At 45.9% G+C, this 22,786-nt stretch overlaps 2 protein-coding genes across 6 annotated transcripts in view; one reads left to right on the forward strand and one right to left on the reverse strand.

Moving 5' to 3' along the window:
* DPYSL2 (dihydropyrimidinase like 2) overlaps window positions 1–18,063 on the forward strand; it is a 103,741-nt gene extending 85,678 nt beyond the window's left edge. For 2 of the 5 annotated variants that reach the window (XM_054018417.1, XM_054018420.1), the window contains 3 exons: window positions 10,264–10,443; window positions 12,476–12,653; window positions 15,153–18,063. In XM_054018417.1, the coding sequence (XP_053874392.1) occupies window positions 10,264–10,443; window positions 12,476–12,653; window positions 15,153–15,244 (450 nt within the window). In that variant the 3' untranslated portion in view covers window positions 15,245–18,063. Of the gene's footprint in view, window positions 1–3,339; window positions 3,842–10,263; window positions 10,444–12,475; window positions 12,654–15,152 lie in introns of those variants that run through there. The other 3 variants (XM_054018418.1, XM_054018421.1, XM_054018419.1) reach the window with 2 other exon arrangements.
* On the reverse strand, window positions 2,223–4,259 carry LOC128831719 (uncharacterized). Its single transcript, XM_054018422.1, has 2 exons — window positions 3,847–4,259; window positions 2,223–2,852 (listed from the first exon to the last, which is right to left on the reverse strand). The coding sequence occupies exons 1-2, from the start codon at window positions 4,247–4,249 to the stop codon at window positions 2,377–2,379; spliced, it is 879 nt and encodes a 292-aa protein (XP_053874397.1). The 5' UTR covers window positions 4,250–4,259; the 3' UTR covers window positions 2,223–2,376.
* Window positions 18,064–22,786: the final 4,723 nt, after the last annotated feature.

Here is a 22,786-nt window from a genome sequence, read left to right on the forward strand (position 1 = left end):
ACTTGCATCGAATTTTTGGAATCGATATTGCAAAGTCGAACGTCTGTGTCCACACTAAGGACAGTAATTCGACTTTGTGAGTCCACACTAACGGTGAAAGCGTCGACATTCGAAGCGGTGCACTGTGGTCAGCTATCCCACAGTTCCCGCAGTCCCCTCTGCCCATTGGAATTCTGGGTGTAGCCGGCAATGCCTTCTGGGTAACAAAATGTGTCGAGGGTGCTTTTGGGTAACTGTCGTCATCCGTCCATCACTCCCGCCCTCCCTCCCTGAAAGCGCCGGCGGGAAATCAGTTCGCGCACTTTTCCAGTCATTGACAGCGCGGATGCCACAGCACTGCGAGCATGGAGCACGCTGCGACCATCGCTGCAGTTGTGGCCGCTCTCAACGCCTCGCAGCTTATCATACAGGTTTCCCTGAGGCAGATGCAGAAAAGTCAGGCGAGGAGGCTACGGCACCGCGGTGATGTCCTGAAGTCTGAGAGTAGCACAGACCTCTCAGAAAGCAGGGGACCCAGCGCCGAGGACATCACGATGGCAATGGGTCATGTTGATGCCGTGGAACGGCGATTCTGGGCACGGGAAACAAGCACTGAGTGGTGGGACCGCATAGTGCTGCAGGTCTGGGATGAATCCCAGTGGCTGCGAAACTTTCGCATGCGGAAGGGAACTTTCCTGGAACTTTGTGAGTTGCTGTCCCCTGCCCTGAAGCGCAATGACACCCGGTTGCGAGCTGCACTGAGTGTACAGAAGCGAGTGGCCATAGCCCTCTGGAAGCTTGCAACGCCAGACAGCTACCGGTCAGTCGCGAACCAGTTTGGGGTGGGCAAATCTACCGTGGGGGTTGTTGTGATGCAAGTTGCGAAGGCAATCGTTGATGTACTGCTGCCAAAGGTAGTGACCCTGGGAAACGTGCAGGTGATCATAGATGGCTTCGCAGCGATGGGATTCCCAAACTGCGGTGGGGCCATAGATGGAACTCACATCCCTATCCTGGCACCGGACCACCAGGCCACCCAGTACATTAACCGAAAGGGCTATTTTTCCATGGTGCTGCAAGCACTGGTGGACCACAGGGGACGTTTTACCAACATCTACGTGGGATGGCCGGGCAAGGTTCATGACGCCTGTGTTTTCAGGAACTCTGGTCTGTTTAGACGGCTGCAACAAGGTATTTACTTCCCGGACCACAAAATAACTGTTGGGGATGTGGAGATGCCTATAGTCATCCTCGGGGACCCAGCCTACCCGCTAATGCCCTGGCTCATGAAGCCCTATACTGGCGCCCTGGACACTGAAAAAGAACTCTTCAACTACCGGCTGAGCAAGTGCAGAATGGTGGTGGAGTGTGCTTTTGGCCGTCTCAAGGGGAGATGGAGAAGCTTACTGACTCGCTGTGATCTCAGCGAAACCAATATCCTCATTGTTATAGCAGCTTGCTGTGTGCTCCACAATCTCTGTGAGAACAAGGGGGAGACCTTTATGGCGGGGTGGGAGGTTGAGGAAAATAGCCTGGCTGCTGATTACGCACAGCCAGACAGCCGGGCGATTAGAAGAGAACAGCGGGAAGCGCTGTGCATCCGGGAGGCTTTGAAAGCAAAGTTCCTGAGTGAGCAGGGTAACCTGTGACTTTTAAGTTTGTGTACAGAGAAGCTGAACCTGCCCCCGTTTCTTTACCCAGTTAATGTTGACTATCCTACCCAGTTACATACCCCCTTCACTCCCTTCCAACACACGTTTCGAAATAAAAATAGTTCTACTTTGTTAATGCACACCGTTTTCTTTAATACTGTTTTCGTGGGAATTTTTTAAAACTGGGACGCAGACTGTGGTGCGGAGCGGGTGTAGTGTAGTGACGCGAATGAAGCTTCTAAACTCAAGGATTGACGGGCTCCGCTGCGGTGGGATGGTTGTTTCAACGGAGCCTGTCACCCCTTCTGATCGGGACTGTGTGTATGGGGGGGCTATGTGACTTTGTGGCAGGGGGAGGATGGTTACAGATCCCCTGCTGCGTGGCTCTGTGATCCTGCATAAGGACCGCCGCTTAAGATCTGTAACTGCCCTCCCCCGCCACAAAGTCACAGAGCAACCCACCCCCCACCACATAACATGAAAACAACCTCCCAGACTAACCAGGGTAACTAGTCACTGCATCACTGCACTGTGTATGTGCCCTGCTGCTGTGCCTGCCCCCGCCTATGTACCCTGCCAAAGGCGACTGTCCTGTCCCATTACCAACCCCCTTTCCCCTCCTCCTCCAAAAGAACATCATTGAAACAGTACTTAACATGAACGTATTTTTTATTATCAACTACACATGGAACTGGGAGGTGAAACTTGGACGGGGGCTTGTGTCAGGCGGGAAGGAAAGAACTTTTCAAGTTTTGGGGAATGAGAGCCTTCTGCTACTAGAGCTCTCTGCAGGGGTGGAGTGAGAGTTAGCAGGGACTCTGCCGCCTCTCCTTCTTTGCACTTTGGGTGAGGTGGGTATGGGACTTGGTGGCGGGGGAGGGCAGTTAGAGATGGACTGCAGCGGGGCTCTGTCCTCCTGCCTCCGTTCCTGCAGAACATCCACAAGGCGCCGGAGCGTGTCTGTTTGCTCCCTCAGTAGTCCAAGCAGCGTTTGAGTCGCCTGCTGGTCTTCCTGCCGCCACCTCTCCTCCCGATCCATGTTTGCTTGCTGCATTTGGGTCAATTTCTCCCGCCACTGGGTCTGCTGTGCTGCCTGGGCTTGGGAACAGGCCATAAGTTCAGAGAACATGTCCTCCCGTGTCCTCTTCTTCCTATGCCTAATCTTCGCTAGCCTCTGGGAGTGTGATGCCAGGCTAGGTTGTGAGACAGTCGCAGATGTGGCTGTGGGAATGGGAAAAAGGGAGTGAATTCCTCAGAAAGATAAATGTAGTTGTGAACAAAGAACATAGTCTTTCTCTGTGAACAAGACCATGCACAGCACCTATCACATGCGCACTCAGCACAAGGTCGAATTCTCGGCCTTCGCATTCAGTGCCTGGGGTCTTGCACAGCACATTTGAGAAGCGGGGCAGCACAACGGAATTTCTGTTGCAGGCAGACATGGTAAGCCGTAGACTTGTGGCAGTTTAAAACTTTTATATTACCACTGGCCTCATTTCACATTTAAAGCAATGTCAGTCCCTGCTGCCAGCAATCCGGCAAGCGGGAACTCTGCCCCTGTCCCACCCCCTTGCGGCTGTCCCCAGGAACGATCCCTTTCGGCAGCCCCTCTCCCGCCTCCACCGCGTGGCTGCAAACCAGCTGTTACAGTTCTGTAAAGGAACGAGCAAGCAGTCCCAACACTAACATTCCCCTACCTAATTCAAAGCAGGTCACCATGGGCGACATCACCCTGATGAGGATCTCTGACAGCGAGAGAGAGAGAATGCTCCGGGAAAGCCTCCAAAGACCAGGGCCGTATGCCGCCCTGCTGTGCAGAGCAATGATTCCCGAGTACTTGATAGTCTCGTGGCGCGGCAACGTGTCGTACTTCGGAGGACCCAATAAGGCCGCTCTCCCCAGGAACCTCATGCAACGGCTTTCCAATTACCTCCAGGAGAGCTTCATCGAGATGTCCCGGGAGGATTACTGCTCTATCCCTGCACATATAGACCGCATTTTACTGTAGCTGCAGTAGCAGGGAATAAACAGTAGAGCGGCTTGGGCAGGACAATCACGGAAAACCGGACATTGCTAGATTTTTTTTCAAAACTTGCACTGCCCATGACTGAACGGTTAAGTGCCTAGGGCAAAGTAATCATGAACAACCCATTCTTTTAATTGTTAATATTCCTGTTCTGTTAAAAATAAATGTTTAGATGTTTACAACACTTACTGGCTGATCCTTCCCCAGATTCTGTGTCCGGGGTAACGGCTGGGGACGCTTCGTAGGGGATCTCTGTAAGGGTGATGAAGAGATCCTGGCTGTCGGGGAAATCAGTGTTGTGAGCGCTGCCGACTGCCTCGCCCTCCTCATCTCCTTCCTCATCTTCCCCGTCCGCTAACATGTCCGAGGAACCGGCCGTGGACAATATCCCATCCTCAGAGTCCACGGTCAGTGGTGGGGTAGTGGTGGCGGCCGCACCGAGGATGGAATGCAGTGCCTCGTAGAAACGGGATGTCTGGGGATGGGATCCGGAGCGTCCGTTTGCCTCTTTGGTCTTCTGGTAGCCTTGTCTCAGCTCCTTGATTTTCACGCGGCACTGCGTTGTATCCCGGCTGTATCCTCTCTCTGACATGTCTTTTGAGATCTTCTCATAGATCTTTGCATTCCGTTTCTTGGAGCGCAGCTCAGAAAGCACGGACTCATCGCCCCACATAGCGATGAGATCCAAGACTTCCCGATCAGTCCATGCTGGGGCCCTCTTTCTATTCACAGACTGCACGGCCATCACTGCTGGAGAGCTCTGCATCGTTGCCAGTGCTGCTGTGATCGCCACGATGTCCAGACAGGAAATGAGATTCAAACTGGCCAGACAGGAAAAGGAATTCAAATTCAAATTTTCCCGGGGCTTTTCCTGTGTGGCTGGTCAGAGCATCCGAGCTCGTACTGCTGTCCAGAGCGTCAACAGAGTGGTGCACTGTGGGATAGCTCCCGGAGCTATTAGCGTCGATTTCCATCCACACCTAGCCTAATTCGACATGGCCATGTCGAATTTAGCGCTACTCCCCTCGTCGGGGAGGAGTACAGAAGTCGAATTAAAGAGACCTCTATGTCGAACTAAATAGCATCGCAGTGTGGACGGGTGCAGGGTTAATTCGATGTAATGGCGCTAACTTCGACATAAACGCCTAGTGTAGACCAGGCCCTGTTCTTTTTGCGGATACAGACTACCACGGCTGCTACTCTGAAAACTATGCATAGTGCGAATTCTAGTCTGGCGTTCTCCATAATGTGCCTTACAGCTCCCTCTGATGAAAGGTAATTGAGTGTGTTTGATGCACACCTGATTCTGATGCATGATCCCTCCTTGGCACTCCAGGGGAAGATGAAAAATCTGCCATAAAGCCCCATCCTTCACACTTACATCCACTGTTACAATTTACTCTCCTGTAGAGTCCTACTGAGACCATGCACCCCCGGTGCACACTGCCACAGCAGCACCCTGAGAGTGAAGGAGCAAATAAGTGTTTACTGGCCCACGAACATAGGACTAGGAACACTGCTTTCACACTTAGGACAATCTGCATTCTGGGGATCATTTTTCAGCTAATAAATGATGCAATGTCTTTTTTTGGGTGGGGAGGGAGGAAGTGTTCAATTTAAACCTAAGATGAGCACAGTTATGAGCTGATTTTTGAGACTTAAGTTTTGCCAATGACCCCTAGTCATTATAGTGGGCGGAATCAGACGTCTGGATCCAAGCGGACTCTTGAACTTTGGAGAGTTTGAATGACCGATTCAGATTTTGCAGACTGAACTCCTCTCAGTTAAAAACGCAGCCTAGTTTAACCAGGAGCTTTTCTGCTGGCTGCAGGATTTCTGTGGCTTGTGTGATTCAAATGGTTAGACTAGATGAATGAGAGTAGTTCCTTCTGGCCTGAAAGTCTATGGGCCAGATTGTCAGCTGGAATAAATCAGCAGAGCTCTACTGACACTATATTAATTTACAGCAGTCGAGAGTCCTATGCATCCTTAAGCATGCGCTCCAGCAGTTGACTAAGTAGGTCTCATATTCGAAATGAGACAGTGCGGACCACTATCAGCAGGCAGGGCCCACTGAAGTTCCCCCTGACCCTGCAGTAGGGCAGGAGAGAGAGAACAACCACTGTGTGGGTCTGTTTACAACTGGTGTAGCTGCTGGCTAAAAACTTCGGGAATGTTTCCTTGGAAAAACCTCCTTGTGCTTTTTCCCATGAATGGCTTTATTCACTCCACTGCTGAAGCAGCAAAATTTTCCTACACAGATTGGATCCCCTGGGTACATTAACAAAGGCTTTTTAAAAATAAGTTTGGCTGGCTTTTGTGTTCCTTAACACTATCTAACTTGGTAAGTGGACTATTAACTTCATTACGGTGGATGAAAGATCCAATATATAAAACAAAGCTTACAAGGACTGAGTGGATCAAGAGATGGTTATAAGGGGCTGGATCAAGTCCTGCTTCGGTTGGTAGCATGTGAAAATTCTTGCCATCTGATGGCTTTTTTTTGTCTATGTGATACAAGTATGGTGGGTTCCCAAAAGGCATGGGTCCATATCACAAAACACACAGGACCTGATTTACTAGTGTTTACACCAGTATAATCAGGATTAACTCAATCCAATTAGCCAGCGCCATCAGAGTTAGGGTAGTATACAGCCAGTATAGAGCAGAGGAGAATTAGGCCCACCCTGGAGAGAGTTTCAGAAAACTCAACTGATTTAGGAACACAAGTCCCCTTGATTTTCAACAGGACCAATGCACCTTACTTACTAGGGTGCGTTAGTGAATTTCTGGCTTTGTTGGCTGTCAAGCATTCAGTGAGTGACCCTCTTCCCAAAGATGGCCTCTCAATATCCGCTTAAAGCATGTTTGTGGGACTGCCCTATCAGCCCTGCAGCTGGAGGACCTCAGGCCCACCTCCTTAGAGGTAATTAGGTGTCTAACTCCCATTGAAATCCATGGGAGTTAGGTGCCTAAATCCCTTTTGATAATCCAGACTGCATTGTCTCAGGCTGCTAGTCCAATACCTCTCAAAAGCTACCTTTTAAAACCCCAAGAAAGGAGAGACTTTAACTGAAGACAAACAGCACAAACTACTAACTTGTAGGCAACAAATATCTAATTTTCATGCAGGTATCTACCCATCCAGACAGAGATCCTGTCACTGTCCAGATAGGTACAAGCAGTACCTAAAATAGACATTCATTTCTAAATAGCATGTTTATAGCCCCAAAAGTCTCCCTGGAGGCATTAATATTTTCTATATTCCAATACCACTTAGAGGCTGCAGTTGGAGGATCAAATCCCCCATCATGGTAGGTGCTGTATAAACATGAAGTAAAGAGGTGACCCTTGCCTTAAAGGCTTCCACACTTGGTTATAAAAAGATGGATGGGTGGGGGAAAGAGGATGAGGTTGTAGGGAGACTCTTTAGATGGTTGTCATCCCTTATTTGGGTTACAGTAGCAACTGGAAGCCCCAGCCCATTCCCATTGTACTACTTGCTGTATAAACTTTAGACCCTGGTGAATGGTGACTGCTGTGTATCGTACATGATTGTAATGCTCTTCTATTTATCTTGCCCCTCCCAGTTGCATCTTAACATAAGATTAAGCTTTCCAGGTCAGGGACTTGCCCTACGTAGCATCTGTTAGTTATTTTGCATCCGTAGCACCTTTTATGCACTTGGCGATGGAGGCAAAAGTGATACAAGTGCAGAATTATTAGCATCCTTTATTTTAAAGGAACAACATTTTATTAAAAGATAAAACCAAAGCTGGTTTGAAACTCAAGAGAAGCTATTACAGCTGCAGAACCAGAGCTAGGGATTATGGGGCACCAGTTTGTTCTGTTGTTTTTAAATGTTAGAGCAACACGCCTTTTCCAGGATTTCACAGCTGTGCCACTCTCTGGCAAGGAAACATTAAAGCTAGAGAGGGAAACTGTTGTGCTTGGAACTAACCTAAGTCCTGAGCTTTTATCCTAGCTCTCTTCTGGGCAATCACAACGTTTTTCAGACTGGATCTCATTTGCTTTTTGGTTTAACCCGCATTCTAATTGTAGCACTGCACTCAAACACACTTAAGGAGCAGACTCCATCATTAACTCTGCAAAAGTGACTTGGAGCAAGTTGCTATCTCTCCCCTCTGATGATCACAAGAATACCTGTTCCCAAATAACATATTAGTAGAGTCTTTCATGCCAGTACAGGTAAGGAGTGGAGCATATACCAGTGGTTTTTCTGGAGTGCCCTGTTTGTCGTCTCCTTCCCGATCAAATATTTCAAATCCCATTAATTGAGAATGTGCAATCCTATTAGAGTAAAATAAGATTGGCCTAGTCCCTGACTCAACCAAAATGTTGACACAAACACCATTTTGTAAACCCCAATTTAGCTTTAATCTAATTAGGATTAGATTTTTTTTAAACCATCACTGAGCAGTGTATGTTTGCTTCTGCTCTATGTATTAGTGACTCAAAGGTGTTTCCAATTGTTTGACTGCACATGGTTCATTCTTAAGCGTTCAAAACACCAAATAACTGAACTTAGCCATTTTATTGTCTAAGACAAAACCGTACACTAGGAAAGAGCAACATCAATGTCCTCCTTCTGGGGAGCAAATTCTCACAGCCTGTTCACCTTATACAGAAGATGTGCTTCAAAGATATGCATTTCAGCTAAATCAGTAGGGCTTTTCTCTCAGTTGAGACCAGTAATGGGATGCACTCCCCTCTCGTGAGTGCCCCCTTAGCCAAGTGCGCACACCTGCACATACTGATTGTCCCTGCTCTGCCCCATGGCTCCCTCCCTGGAGACAATGTCTTCACCCTCTTGGAGCTTCCTGGCTACAGCTCTCCAGCTGGGCCACTACAATTCCATTTCCCCTTTGGGGTGCCTCAGTGTCCAGGCCACTTCCTCCCAGTGGCTAACGGACCCAGGCCCACTCACTACTCCAGGTCCCAGCCCAGGGACTCTGTAGATCACAGCTGTTTGCTGTGTCCCTTTAACTATGTCTCACAGCTTCTCTAATTCCCTGGGCCACATTTTCACCCTTACTTCAGGGCCTTGTCTTAATGGAGTTCCAGCAACCAGCTCTGGGCTTCTTCTTGCTCTCCCTAGCTTCTGGCAGTGCTGCCCTGTCCAGGGTTCTGTAGCTCTATCAGCCAGCCACACACCATCCACACTCCTACAGCTCCAGTAAAGAACTGAACTCCCTCTGGCCCTGCAGCTCTTCTTATACTAGGCTGCTGGGCCCTGATTGGCTGTGTCCCACACAGCCACTCTAGGCAGCTTGGAGGACCATCTCCACTGTCCTTTTTTGAGGTGGGGTGCAGCAGGGGGCCTCAGAGGTTTGGTATACCCTGTTACAGGACCGATTGGCAATAATAGAATACAAATATGATTAATAATAATGCATACAATACTTTGAGCATAAAGCAGGCTCTTATTTGCTTCTCTCACATAGTCTGTCTTTTTTTCACATGTACTTAGAATAAAAGCTTGTTTGGGTTTGATATATGAGGAGTATTTCAGAGGGACTGATTTACTAAATATTGTTTATTAGGATAATCCCTCAGGGCCTTATATACTATTTAATGATATCCAATTAAGTTTAAAAAACCTGGGAAGATACCAGGAATTTCTATAGATAGTGTAGGAACATCGATCCTGGGCTAAATCAGGCAGGATCTGGTTTAAAAAAAAAAAAGTGTGTCTGAATGAAGATTTTAAAATGTAGGACTTAATCTATATCAGGGTGGTACCTCAGGGACCCAGATAAGACCAGGGCTGCATTGTGCTAGGCACTGCTCAAAACACATAGTAAGAGAAAGTGTCTGCCCCAAAGAGCTTACAGTCTAAACCAACATGACAACGAAAGGGTGGGAGGGGAGAAAAAAAAACTTAGGAGTGGGTCAAAATAAAACAAGAACATTTTTAAATTGAATTTTTACAAGCAACACTACTTACCATTCCTATTTTACAGATGGGGAATGGAAGCAAAAAGAGGGATTGAAGTGACTTGTCCAGGTGACAGGAGTCTGTGGCAGAGCGGAGAATGGACCCCAGTCCTTCAGAGTCCCTGTCAAGGGCTGTAACCATATGCCCATCCTTCTGTTCCACAATGTGGAGTCAGTAGGAAGGGCTGGTACTCAGCACCTCTGAAAATCAGGCCTAATAGTGAATGATTTCCAAGGACTTTGGATCAAGCTCCTAAATCCCTTTGTCAGCCATGGACTTAGGCTTGGATCCTCAAGGGGCCTAGAGGTTAAACTATAGTGCATCCAAGTTTGAACTTGTTGGCATTTGTTCATCAGGACAATTTGTGCCTCAGTGCGAGTTTTGCCTGAGTAAAAACTGAATAAAGACCTTAGGATTTAGCTTCATAACATTAATTACTATTGCTTTTATGTCACCACATATAATGGGGTGAGTGCATCGACATTATCACCTATCTCTCACCTGAACTCTAAAATTTGGGAATCAGCATGGGTTGTTACTTAAAAAAAAAAAAAGTGGTGGGGGGGATTCTTACTAGACGATAGCCTAAGATGTGGCTTCTTGCATTGGGATGAACACTTGATGCTGATGTCTTCTTTTTGTCCTAGACTCTGGAGTACAATATCTTTGAAGGCATGGAATGCCGTGGGTCTCCATTGGTGGTTATCAGCCAGGGAAAGATTGTGTTGGAGGATGGGAACCTCCATGCAACTGAGGGCTCTGGACGATACATCCCCAGGAAGCCATTCCCTGACTTTGTTTACAAGCGCATCAAGGCAAGGAGCAGGGTGAGTATATCAATGAATGCTAGTTAGCTCTTGAAGGGTCTATGTTACGGGGCTGGTGGACAGGTGACATCCCCACCCCACTTCTTTCGTAGAGAAAACAGTGGGTATTGTCCACATTTACTTTCTTCCCTGGGTTGGCTTTTATTTTCTAAAGTATCTATGTAACCTAAGTAACCTCAGCCTGAGCTAGGCTATCCCTGCAGAATCTTTGTCTCTGCTCCTAAATTCCCTCTGTCTTAGAGGGATGGACAGGAGTAATAAGAACTAGTAAAAAGAACAGGAGTACTTGTGGCACCTTAGAGACTAACAAATTTATTTGAGCATAAGCTTTCGTGGGCTACAGCCCATTTCTTCGGAACCATTAGTAACCATAGTAAGAACCATTAGGTCTGGTGGTCAGGGGGAGTCAACAAAATGACTCTGCATCCTGTCACAATAGGAAGAAAAAATAGTGTTTTAAGTTGATCATCCAGATAAATTTACACTTTTAAAATAAAACTAATTATGCTGTTTACTTTGTTCCCTTTCCATTTAATCAATCTTCAAAACAATGAAAATCACACTTGTTTCAGGCAGATAGTTTGATTTTCTTGCGAGTGGGTTTGCAGCATTATTGGTTTAAATTCAAAAGTTTTGAAAGTTTTAAATTTAGTAAGTTTACACTTAGGAAGGAAAAATCAAATACACAACTACAAAATGAAGAATAACTGCTAGGCAGTAGTACTGCTGAAGAGGAATGGATGAGTCAATGTGATGGTTTGGGGGGGAAGGCTAAATTTTGGGGTGTATTAACAGAAGTGTTGTATGTAAGACATGGTTGGTAATTGTCCCACTCTACTCAGAAGTAATGAGAGCTCAGTTGGAGTATCATGCCCAGTTCTGGGTGCTACATTTTAGGAAAGATGGACAAATTTGAGAGCAACAAAAATGATAAAAGGCAGTCAATAGTTGTTCTCCATGTCCACTGAAGATAGGACAAGTAGTAGTGGGCTTCATCTGCAGTAAAGGAGATTTAGGTTAGATATTAGGAAAATCTCTCTCAACGATAGTTAAGCTGTAGAATAGGCTTACAAAGGAGGCTGTGGAATCCCCCTCATTAGAGGTTTTTAAGAACAGGCTGGACAAAACACCTGTCAGGGATGGTCTAGTTTTACTTGGTCCTGCCTCAGTGCAAGGGGCTGGACATGATGACCTCTCAAGGTCTCTTCCAGCCCAACATTCTATTATGAATTGAAACAAATACAGTGAGAACATTTCTACTTTTGAAAAATACTGAACTTAGTCCGAGGCTAAAATTTGAACATTTTTTTTTAAAAAGGTATAAAGCCAAAACACAAGTAATTAGAGAGATCCTCAGCCAGTAGAAGTCAGCATAGCTATATTGAAATCAGCATAGCTATATAGACTTACAACAGCTGAGGATCTGGTCCCTAGAGTGTTTCAAAATGGACCTGTAGCGTAATTGTATGTATAGGTTAATTTTGTCAAAATCTTTAAGAAGGGAAATATTACACACTGTACCGACGTATCTGCAACACTGCCCTCTCCTGGATAGAATCAGTTGTTTGCTTGGGATTATACTTCGTTAAAGTATTCATTGCAAGCGATACTCCTTATGAATAGAGTGAATGTGTTTTGAAATGTTGATGGGAAATAATTTGCAGTGCTTTGAAGCCAATGGATTTATACTACTGGAGGCCCATGATTTTGGGATACCTTGGTCACCAGAAATATTGATTTCCCTTCCAGGTCTGGTTGACCTTCTCTCAATTAGTGAAATTACACTCAATGCAAAAAGTTATTGCAGCCGGAGGGGCAAAGGCTGGTCTCCCTTTCACTTGTGCAGTTGAACAGCCATAGTTCTCAATCAGCATCAGCACCATGCAGAGGTGTGGCTTTTACATTCTAGTGCAAAAACTGAACCTGGAATCAAACATCTTTGACTTGGTGACATCTGGTCCCGGTTCAGGTCTCTTCCTAACGCTGCCTTTAGCTTTGCTGTTTGGAGGCTCATTGCTTGTGTTTTCTCCAGCTGGCCGAGCTGCGGGGCGTCCCCCGGGGCCTGTACGATGGGCCCGTCTGCGAAGTATCAGTGACACCGAAGACTGTCACACCAGCATCCTCGGCTAAGACGTCTCCAGCCAAACAGCAGGCCCCACCTGTCAGGAACCTCCACCAGTCTGGATTTAGCTTGTCTGGTACATACTTATGTATGGCTAAATTATTACGTTGAAATCTTGGTTGTTTTCTTGTGGGGCTGTGGGTTCGGTTGCAATAACAAGAGAAGGCAGGGACTGGGAGGGTTTACAGCAGTGAGATTCATTTCACAGCAGAAGAAAAAAATCTGGATAGAAGCCCTCCTAGAATTCTGATTTATTTCCGTGCCAAAGCAAAGGAATCGATATCCCATCCACTTCAAAGGGCAGGGCCCCAGATACAAATTAAGTAGCGCGATTGTAGAGTTTTGCCAGTTATGGATCTGGCACTTTGTATATTTCACTTTTTATCTTGCATTGTCTATGGCTGAGGTTTTTCAGCCATGAATAGCTTGGCCAGAATGGGAGACAATCACACAAGCTTCCTTTATGGATCAGGATTGAGTGGCCCAAAGACAGAGAGCCTGCGATTGACATTCAGGGTCAGATTCTATGGAGCCATACTGGTGTACATCAGATATGTGGGATCTGGCCCATATAGTGCAGAGCGAGGCAGTTCTGTAGGGCATAGGCAGTTTTGTGTAGCATCACAGGATACTGCAGAGAGACTGTCTGTCCTGAATTGGGAAGAGAGGGTTTAATAGTGAAGTATGAAGAGACAGTGACTCAGTGTCTGGGAGACAGATCCAGAGAAGGGGGGTAAGGCTACCTTACTGCTAAATTGAGAGCTGCTCAGGAAGTTCACTTTTTCTGCATGGAAGATTTTTGATTAAAGCCAAAACTTATTCAACTTTTTTGGATTGGTCAACAAAAATATATTTTTTTCCAATGAAAATCCAAAATGTTGACAAAAATGAGGGGAAATAAAGTTCTAATTTTTTTGGTCCAGGTCAGTGACTAGTCCAGAGAGAGTCAAATAAGAGTACCTACCTGGAAGGTCAGAATTGTAGGGTGGACACTGGAGCAACTCGATGAGAGAATAGGATGGGTTTGAACTTGGAGCTGTAGTTATGGAAACCAGAGGGCAGTTCTGATGAGACAGCTAGGAAATTCATGTTGGCTGGTGGAACAATGTGCAGCTACTTTGGTTCTACTCCCTGAAGCAAAGCAGTCACCTGACCAAAAGCAATTTGGGCTACCTGCAATTGAGGAATGCATTCATTTTCTTTAGAGATATGCATCTCAGAGAGACTTGTAGTGCTTTTAGCGGACTTGAAAGCAAGCATTTAAAAAATTATTTCAGTACTTTCACATGGTCCTAGTGAAATTCACTTGTGGCTTGAGGTTCTCAGCATAGGAAGGTGTTACACATCTGTCTCATTTTGTGCTGAAGCAATAGGTTGAGGATCAGAATGACGATTTAATGAGATTCCTCCTTCCACAACAAATATGACAAGGTCTTCCACTAAGTTAACTTAGCTGGGAGGAGTGGGTGGCCCAAGTATTTGATAAAGAGCTAGTAAGCCAGCAGCATGCCTCAGCAGAAGCTAAAACAGGGGAAGCCAGGAGAGGGATTTTCCTCCCAAGATGATTCTTCTAATTGGCAATTAAACCAAGTTAGCATTGGGGGGAGACTAACAAATTTCTCCACTCACCAGCCTACCACTTGAAAGCTTTCTCAGTGCCCTCTGCTTCTGCACCGTCTAACCTAGCCCTTTGTGATCACAAAGAACCATCATAACAGTATGAACCGATGCAGTGCCCCTTCCCTGAATCTGCAGGCAGCTCCAGGGCCGCTGCTGCTGCTCAGAGCTTCCACTGAAACAGTACCATAATCTTGTCTGTTTTTAGTGCTGCTGTTCTGCAACCCAGGGGTCAGTTCTATGTCCAGCCCCATTCTACGGGCACAGAGCCGTAACTTCCTGCTAAGCAGTCTCCCCCCGCTTTATGTCCCAAGCAGCCAATTTAGAGCCCTTCCATTGAGCACCTGATGCAGCGAGAACAAATAAGCGGAGGTTAAAGCTCTTGTTCACTGTGGGCCAGATAGTGCTCCCTCCTTGTGGCCCCGGAATAGAGAACCTCTCTTCTAGGTTGGCAGTTCTGCTCACTCCCCCACAAAGCCATTAGCATGGATAGCTGGTGGCCATCAACCTACTTAGAGGTCTCAATCTAATCCGCATCGAAGGACCCACCATCCTAATTAATAGGGCAGCCTCAGCAGAGAAAACTAGGACTCACTCCACTAGAGAATGTGCTACACTTTCCAGTTCCAGTGCTGGTCCATGTGGGTTTGGATTAGAGCAATTCAGCAGGGCATAATGATTCCCCACCTTGCAGAACAGCTGCCTGTTTTGTGATTCCCCAAGGCAGGAAATAAATTGATTTCCATGGGAATTAGGTGCCTAAATGCCTTTTTGAGGAACTGGGCCATAGGGCCTAATTCAACCTGGCCTAAGAGGCCATTATCAATTCCAGTGGAGCTGCATTCTTTTAGACCCATGGGCTGAATGCAGCCCATAGACAGCAGGCAATGTCACAGATCTGAGTTACTGTGTTGAAAGATACTCAACTCCAGCACTGCACTGACATGGCCTCTTCTCCCTCTCCTTCCAGGTGCACAGATCGACGACAATATCCCCCGCCGCACTACTCAGCGCATAGTGGCGCCGCCCGGTGGACGTGCCAACATCACCAGCTTGGGTTAAGGAACTAACCTCTCTGAGGCCGCCTAGCGGACCAGGGGAGGGGGCAGGGTACTTGGAGACCCTTTTGATTCTTTTAGAGCCTGTGACAGTTACTGCGGGCAACCAGTGTGCTATGATGCCATTTTCAGTCCCCCCAATCCATCCTCCTCATCGTCACCGATCCCACTCAATTCCCCCTCCCCCCGATCCCACCACATTTAAAGAAACAAACCCGGTTTGATATGCTGGACAGGCAAAAATTCAGTTTAAAGAGGGTGTTTGAGATGTGGCCTCTGTTCCCATTAAACATCTCTCTTTTGACAAAGGAAGGATAAAGTGAATTTCCCGGGAGCTGCCTTTTAAAAAAAATAAAATTTAAAATTGCTTTTAGAGACATCCAACCCAGCAGTAATTCAAGGCGTTTTTAAACTGGATATTCCTTAGGGTCCTGACCTGCAACAGGACAACTAAATGGAGGGCAGAGGAACACAAGTCTAAACTTGTATCAACATTCTCCCCATCAACCATTCTGTGATCTCCCTGGGTATCTTATTACAAATAGGAACCCTGTGCTAGAAATTGACAAGATGCATCTTACCCAGTTGGGTTGAGGTTTTGTGGTGTTTTTCCTTCTGGATTTTTCTGCAAATTAGATCCTTGAGGAAATTTAAAAAATTAAGTACTTTTTAAAATGTTTTGTACCATTGTGTTTGCAGAGTCTCATCTCAGAGTGGACATCCCTCCCCCATTCTCTCTCCCCTTCCCTAGCGTCATTTGTGTCCTAGCTTCTGACCATCACCACAATCCTTTGGTTGTAGAAGTTCATAGCATCATTTCAGCAAGCACTTGAAACTTGTGTTAGTTCATGGACACTTCTAGGCCTCAAAGTGAAGCCATGATCTCCCTCAAAATGTCTCAGGTCCTCATCAGGTGTCAATCAGCCTAGCACCATTGAAGTTCACACTTAATTGACACCAGCTGCGATCTGGAACAAAGTCCCATGAAAACCTTTCCTCAACAGACTTTTCATTTGGGGAGATGAAACTCCATAAACGGAGATTTTAGTCAATAAACTAGGTTCATTTGGCAGTATGTTAAATTCAATAGCCACCCCTCCTTTGATGATCAGAAAAAGAGTAGAACTCACAAGAGCAGTCATTTAAGATAGAAATAAACTTTGTTAGTATCGTGTAAAGACCCCTCGTGAAAGCATACAAGAAAGGGCTTACCAATGGCAATTCCAATTATTGGGCCAGAGCTACAGCTAGTGTAAATGGCAACTTTGTGGTAGCTATGCTGATTTACACCAGCTGAGGATTTTGCCAGTGATTTGGGACATCGTTATACAATAGATCATTGCACAAGGGCAAATTTCATCCTACTGGAAACACCCAGGAGAAGGCCTATATTTAACCCACCCTAACTTAGGGTCAGTGGTAGTTCTTTCTCCTTATATACTAGCTAAATCCCATATAGAGATTGCTTAGTGCCTGTGAGCTAAGGCCCAGATCCTCAAAGGTATTTAGGTGCCTAACTCCCATGGAAATCAGTGAGCGTTAGATGCCTTTGAGGAATTGGGTGCTGATCCTTTAGCTCAAGCCATGGATGACTCTGGTTTCAGATCCAGATGGCAGTTGGTTCACATGCATCATTTAAGTCCTACTCAAGCTGTATTTTGAGAGCATGGGGCCTTGGGCTGGTTCTTTGCACAGAGGGTAATCTTTCACTCATTGTCACAACATTTATCTTCACTGCCTTTTTGTCCCCTGCAGCTCTGGTAGAGCCAGGGTGGTCCCAGGATATGTGGGAGACAAGGTGGATGAAGTAATATCTTGGTCCATTAAAAGACATTACCTCACCTACCTTGTCTTTTTGTCTCCTGGTATTCAGTGGTGTCACCTGCTTCTTCGGTTTGTATTTTCGCATCTGCATTCACTTTATTTTTCCATGTTTTAACTCTTTTAAAATGGTGTTTACAGGTTCTTAAGGAAAATAGATATATGCAGGCTTTTAAAAACTAAAAACCAAATCCGTTTTTGTAAAGTATCAAAGCTGGGATTTTCCAGTGATCTTAAAGCAGTTTAGGTACCTAAGTCCCATTGGATCTCAACACCTAACTTTCAGTCTCCTTCAAAAATATCAGCCTTAAAAAAAAAAAAAAAAAACAGTATGTTTAGTTGTCCAGCCATGTTTGATTTTGGTTTAACTTTTGGGTCTTTTGTTTTTTGTAAAAGAGATTGCACTTTGTTAAAGTAATCAGAAAAACCTAATATATATTACAGGTATTTTTTCCACCTGTGCTTTGAAATAAATTGGAACAAGTTGGGGAGAAAAAAGAAACAGTCGTTTCAATTCTACGAAACATTTGCAGCTCTTCAGTATTCACTTGAGTCTTCCTTGTTTTTTTTCCTTCACAGACTGACTTTTCAGATAGTTTTGTTCATTCATTACAAAAGAAAAAAATATAAAGATTTTTGCAGGCTATGTAAGCATGTTTTTCTGTGGGAGCTCATTTGCTTTTTGTCTGTTTAATGAATGTCATATGTAAATGCTTAAAGAAAAAATGAGACTGACAATTAACCGCAGTGACTTGAAGCTCTAAAAATAATAAACACTGTAGGATTTAATACTAGCTGGATTTTAACCCTTGGATTTGTGATTGTGAACTATGAGAGGAGGAGCTGTAAGTGCTAAAGATGATCATGTGTGTAGACAAAAGTACTGATATTTGACCATTGTCTCAACGGCAAACCCCACCCCAAAGTCTTGTGTTTTATTCCTTACAAACTGTGTTATATTACTATGGGAACGCCTAATAAAGACAAAATGTTGTGGTTCCACTAGGTGTATCTGTGTCTTGAGGTGATCAGTGTTGAGAGTGTACATGGGGTTGGGGGGGAGGGGTGGCCCTCAGCTAGTATAGGGTGGCATAGCTCTATTTGACATCAAGACTGATTTACAGCAGCTGAGGCTCTGCCCCATGCTACACATGCCTAAGGACATGCTTATCACAGCTGAAGGGAGCCTGAGGGATGGAGTCCTAGCCAACAAGAATTGCCAAAACAAGCCCATCCTGCTGGCACTCATTTCTGTCATCTCAGTAGTGAAGCCAAGGATTGAGTGGTCCATGGAGACTGAATCTACCACTCTCTCCTAAGAGGCATGTGAGTAAAGGACAGTTTGCACCACTGCTCCCTGCGCCGTTCTACTATAATGCCTCTGTATAACTAGTGACCTTGTCTCCCCAGTGCTTGAGCCAGCCTCTTTCACAAGCAAATTCACACCATATTTAAGAGACTTTTCATACCAGGTGTCTGATGAACACAGCATCTAGCACAGCAGAGAAGTGTGAATTCCCATTATAGTTTGAAAACACCCCCCTCGGTTTACATAGTTAAGCAGTGACCAATGATCTAAAGCAATCAAAGGGGAACCAAAGAGATGAAAGCTGTTGGCACAGCTCTCAAGCCTCCAGTGTGCGCCCACTTGGACCGTATGCAGGATACGGACAGAGAGAAGCACCCACACAAAGAACTGAGTTAGAATTGGTCAGGAAAATGCTGATGAGCCATTTTGAATGGAATTTGCTGATTTGTCAAAGTTGAACTGTTTTGCAGAGATGCTGCAATTTCAGAGTTGCAGTAGAACTCAGGCAGGTTTCCAATGGAACCTTGCATGCCAGGCAAGTTGTGAAATCTCTCTGGTTCTGTGTCAGCTCAGCAGCCTAGTTCCTCAGCAGCCTGGGATTTCAGGCTTCCAGCTCCCTGGCAGTGGATGGGGAACTATAAGCCTGGGAAGCTTCCAAGGTTTGGAGCTCCAGGGCAGCCAGAATGCCCTGAGTCATAGCCCCCAGCGCTTTCCTTTTTGCAGAGAATTTTCAAAGTTTCTAGTTTTTGTTCCAAATGGGAATAAAATCCCATTTCAAAATCCTCCATGAAACAATTACCTTTCTCCACACAGCTCTGGGAAGCATGATGTGTCTGTTCATCTTTAGGTTGTCTACGTTCTCTCCATCTCTTTCAGAATACGCCATGGGCTCTAACTTCCACATGGGCAAGAAGGGACCCTGGTTTAATGTCTCAGCTGAAAGGTAGCATCCCTAACAGTGCAGCTACCCTGTATTACAGCAGTAATATAGAATCATAGAATATCAGGATTGGAAGGGATCTCAGGAGGTTATCTAGTCCCATCCCCTGCTCAAAGCAGGACCAGTTCCCAACTAAATCATCCCAGCCAGGGCTTTGTCAAGCCTGACCTTAAAAACGTCTAAGGAAGGAGATTCCACCACCTCGCTAGGTAACCCATTCCAGTGCTTCACCACCCTCCTAGTGAAATAGTTTTTCCTAATATCCAACCTAAACCTCCTCCACTGCAACTTGAGACCATTACCTCTTGTTCTGTCATCTGGTACCACTGCGAACGGGCTAGATCCATCCTCTTTGGAACCCCCTTTCAGGTAGTTGAAAGCAGCTATCAAATCCCCTCTCATTCTTCTCTTTTGCAGACTAAACAATCCCAGTTCCCTCAGCCTCTCCTCATAAGTCATGTGCTCCAGCCACCTAATCATTTTTGTTGCATCGGGATAATACAGTGGTAGTGTAGGACTTGAGCACAAGCATGAAATGCTGTCCTCATTGTTGTCAATGGCAAAACTTCCACGGATTGTCAGCAGGGTCAGACATCGCCCCAATCTTGCCATGAGTCTCAGTCCCATGGTTCTCAAGCACAGAGGGACAGCTACGAGCAAAGCAAGGCTTGACAATATTCTGTTGGGAATTGAAAAAAGGCGGGGGGGGGGGGGGGGGGGCAGGAAAAGCCCTCTAGCAAAGACCTTCACCTCGACTACTTTGCTTACGTTCTCCTGTCTCAGCAAAACACAGCAATTTGGTCATTACCTCCTTAGACTAGACAGTAGAACCTATGGAAACACCCTTCCATTTTTTTCTGGGATTGATTTATATGAAGCTGGGTTTAGATAGTGTAGATACACTTCAAAAGTTGAGCCTAACATGGAGCTGAAATATGAAGCCAGCCCCTAGCATTAATATTTAGTTAAAACACATAGATGGGGCTTCCACCTAATGAGTGGTCATTTTGGGATTCTCATCTCCAGTCTCCTAAACCACAGAAGAAGCTAGCCCCAGGGAATCCATCGCAGGATTTTCAATGAGCCCAGCGTAGGCTGGGATAGGATTTAGAGAGTACTAAGATCTGACATGCTCAATAAATTCTATTAATAGCTGAGGGATAGAAGCTTTAAGGGAAGAAGGGACCATTTAGATCTAGCCTGATCTGTATAATACAGGCCATTAAATATCATCATTACCCCTGTACTGAGCACAACGACATGTGTGATTAACGGATGCTGGAACAATTTGTATAGTGGGGGTGCTGAGAGCCATTGAACCTAACTGTTAACCCTGTATATGATGGAAACCACTTCAAGCCAAGGGGTGCGGCAGCATCGCCAGCACCTGTGGTGCCTAAAGCACATCTTCTAGAGACATCTGGACTGGGCTTGACATCAGAAAGAAGAAGAATCTGCCACTTCCTGTAGATTAATAATCATCCTCACTTAAAAATGTTGTGCCTTATTTCTAATATGAATGTCTGGCTTCAGCTTCCAGCCACTGGTTCTTGTTATGCTTCTCTCTGCTAGGTTAGAGCTCTTTTTAACCTGGTATTTTCTCCCTGTGAAGTTACTTGTGCACTAATCAAGTCACTGCTCAATCTTCTTTTTGATAGATTTTTTTTTTTGAGTTCTCCATCTGTTTAGCTTAACAGTGAGAGACTTAATGTCTCAGTGTGTTGATTTAAAGAAACTCTGTAGTCATGTGGGATAGTTGATTTGATGAAAACATCATGAGCTAGATCATTTGTACTGAAACAACATGACTGCCAGCCTTTATTTTGGTTCATCTCACCAGCATTGACTGAAAAATTCAATTGCTAGCTTGAGAAAGTTACTATTTGATCAAAAAAGGGGCTCAAAATTCTGAAAGAAGAGAAAGTCCAGGAGAGATCAATACAGTGCTTAAAAACCCACTAGAATAATAGTAATGCTATAAGCACTGCTGTGTGCTATAGCTCTCCGATCATGTGAATGAATCAAGTCAACTGTCTGTGAATCTAAGGCAGGGAAATGTTTGAGTATAGTAGAGGAAACCAATGGATCGATTAGACTGATCCATTGGGTCAGTTCCGGAGTGTATACATCGATAATACTTTTACTGGAGTCAATGGAGCCACGCTGATGTCTAGCTGCTGAAGTTCTAGCCCAGGGGTGGACAAATTACGGCCTGGGGGCTGCATCCGGCCCGTCAGACATTTTAATCTGGCCCTTGAACTTCCGGCGGAGAGCGGGGTCCGGGGCTTGCCCTGCTCCACGTGTGCCATGGCTCCACGAGGCTCCTAGAAGCAGCAGCATGTTCCCCCTCCAGCTCCTACGATAGGGGCAGCTGGAGGGGGGGGGGAAAGGAGGGCTCCGCATGCTGCCCCACCCCAAGCACTGCCCCCACAGGTCCCATTAGCCGGGAACCGTGAGCATTCATGGCCCGCCATATAATTTCCATACCCAGATGCGGCCCTCCGGTCAAAAAGTTTGCCCACCCCTGTTCTAGCCCATAGCTTACTATCTATGTGTGTGTACATTACCCATCTGGTTCTCCGAAGATTTCTCATTGGTTGGGTCAGGGTCAGACATGTAGGGCCAAAACACATCCAGACGGGGCTCATTTCAGCTACAGCACTGCTAACCTATAGAAGGAAGAGGAAAGATACGGCTGGCAAGAGCCATGCTAATCTCAACAACTCGGAAGGTTGGATGGTCAAGGTTGCAGGCTGTTGAGAGCTTTGTTTGCAGCCTGGGAAGGCTGAGCGTTGTTTTGGTTGCTTGGCTTGCCTCCCAGGGAAGAGAGATCTGTGCTTGTTTGGTGAATGTCATTTACTATGGATGAGGGAAGCCTACTCTGACATTTACCCATCATGCCCAGGTGAAGCACCCACCACAGGCTCCTTAACCAGTCCTGCCAGACTACTCACATTTCTAACGGGACTGTAAATCCTCAGCTACCGTAAATAGAATAGATGCCGATATATCAGCCTTCTATGTCACTCATGGCTCACCGACCCCTCCCCCCCCCCCCCCCCGACACCCACCCAGCAATAGACAGCTGGGCCCAGATCCTCCTCTAGTTAGGCACCTAAATACCTTTGAGGATCTGGGCTCTGGCCTCATCTCCTGCCCATACAGTGCAGGATTGACACTTATTACTTACAGTCATTCTTTCTATCTGACCTCGCTTTTCCAATCCAGCCAGGTACCTCAATGAACTATGGCCCTGGTTCAGCAGAGCATTTAAGTACATGCCTGAATTCTATCAACTTTCATGACACTTCAGCAATGCACTTTCGGCGTTCTGCCGAATCAGTGCCTAGCTGAGCAACATTACAAGTCAGATCTCTCTCAGCAACATTGCAATTGGTATGTGTACATACACCATAGGATTACTTGTTAGTGCCATGACAACAGCCTGGTGCTAGTTAGTGGCCCTTAACTATGAT

Source organism: Malaclemys terrapin, chromosome 2, assembly GCF_027887155.1.
Source record: "Malaclemys terrapin pileata isolate rMalTer1 chromosome 2, rMalTer1.hap1, whole genome shotgun sequence".
Lineage (NCBI taxonomy): Eukaryota > Metazoa > Chordata > Testudines > Emydidae > Malaclemys > Malaclemys terrapin.

Excerpts from the sequence above, each read along its gene's own strand:
- LOC128831719 (XM_054018422.1), bottom strand. The coding sequence starts at position 4,249 with ATGTCAGAGAGAGGATACAGCCGGGATACAACGCAGTGCCGCGTGAAA. Across the intron at positions 2,853-3,846 it reads ATCTGGGGAAGGATCAGCCA|CCACATCTGCGACTGTCTCA; the intron begins GTAAGTGTTGTA and ends CCATTCCCACAG.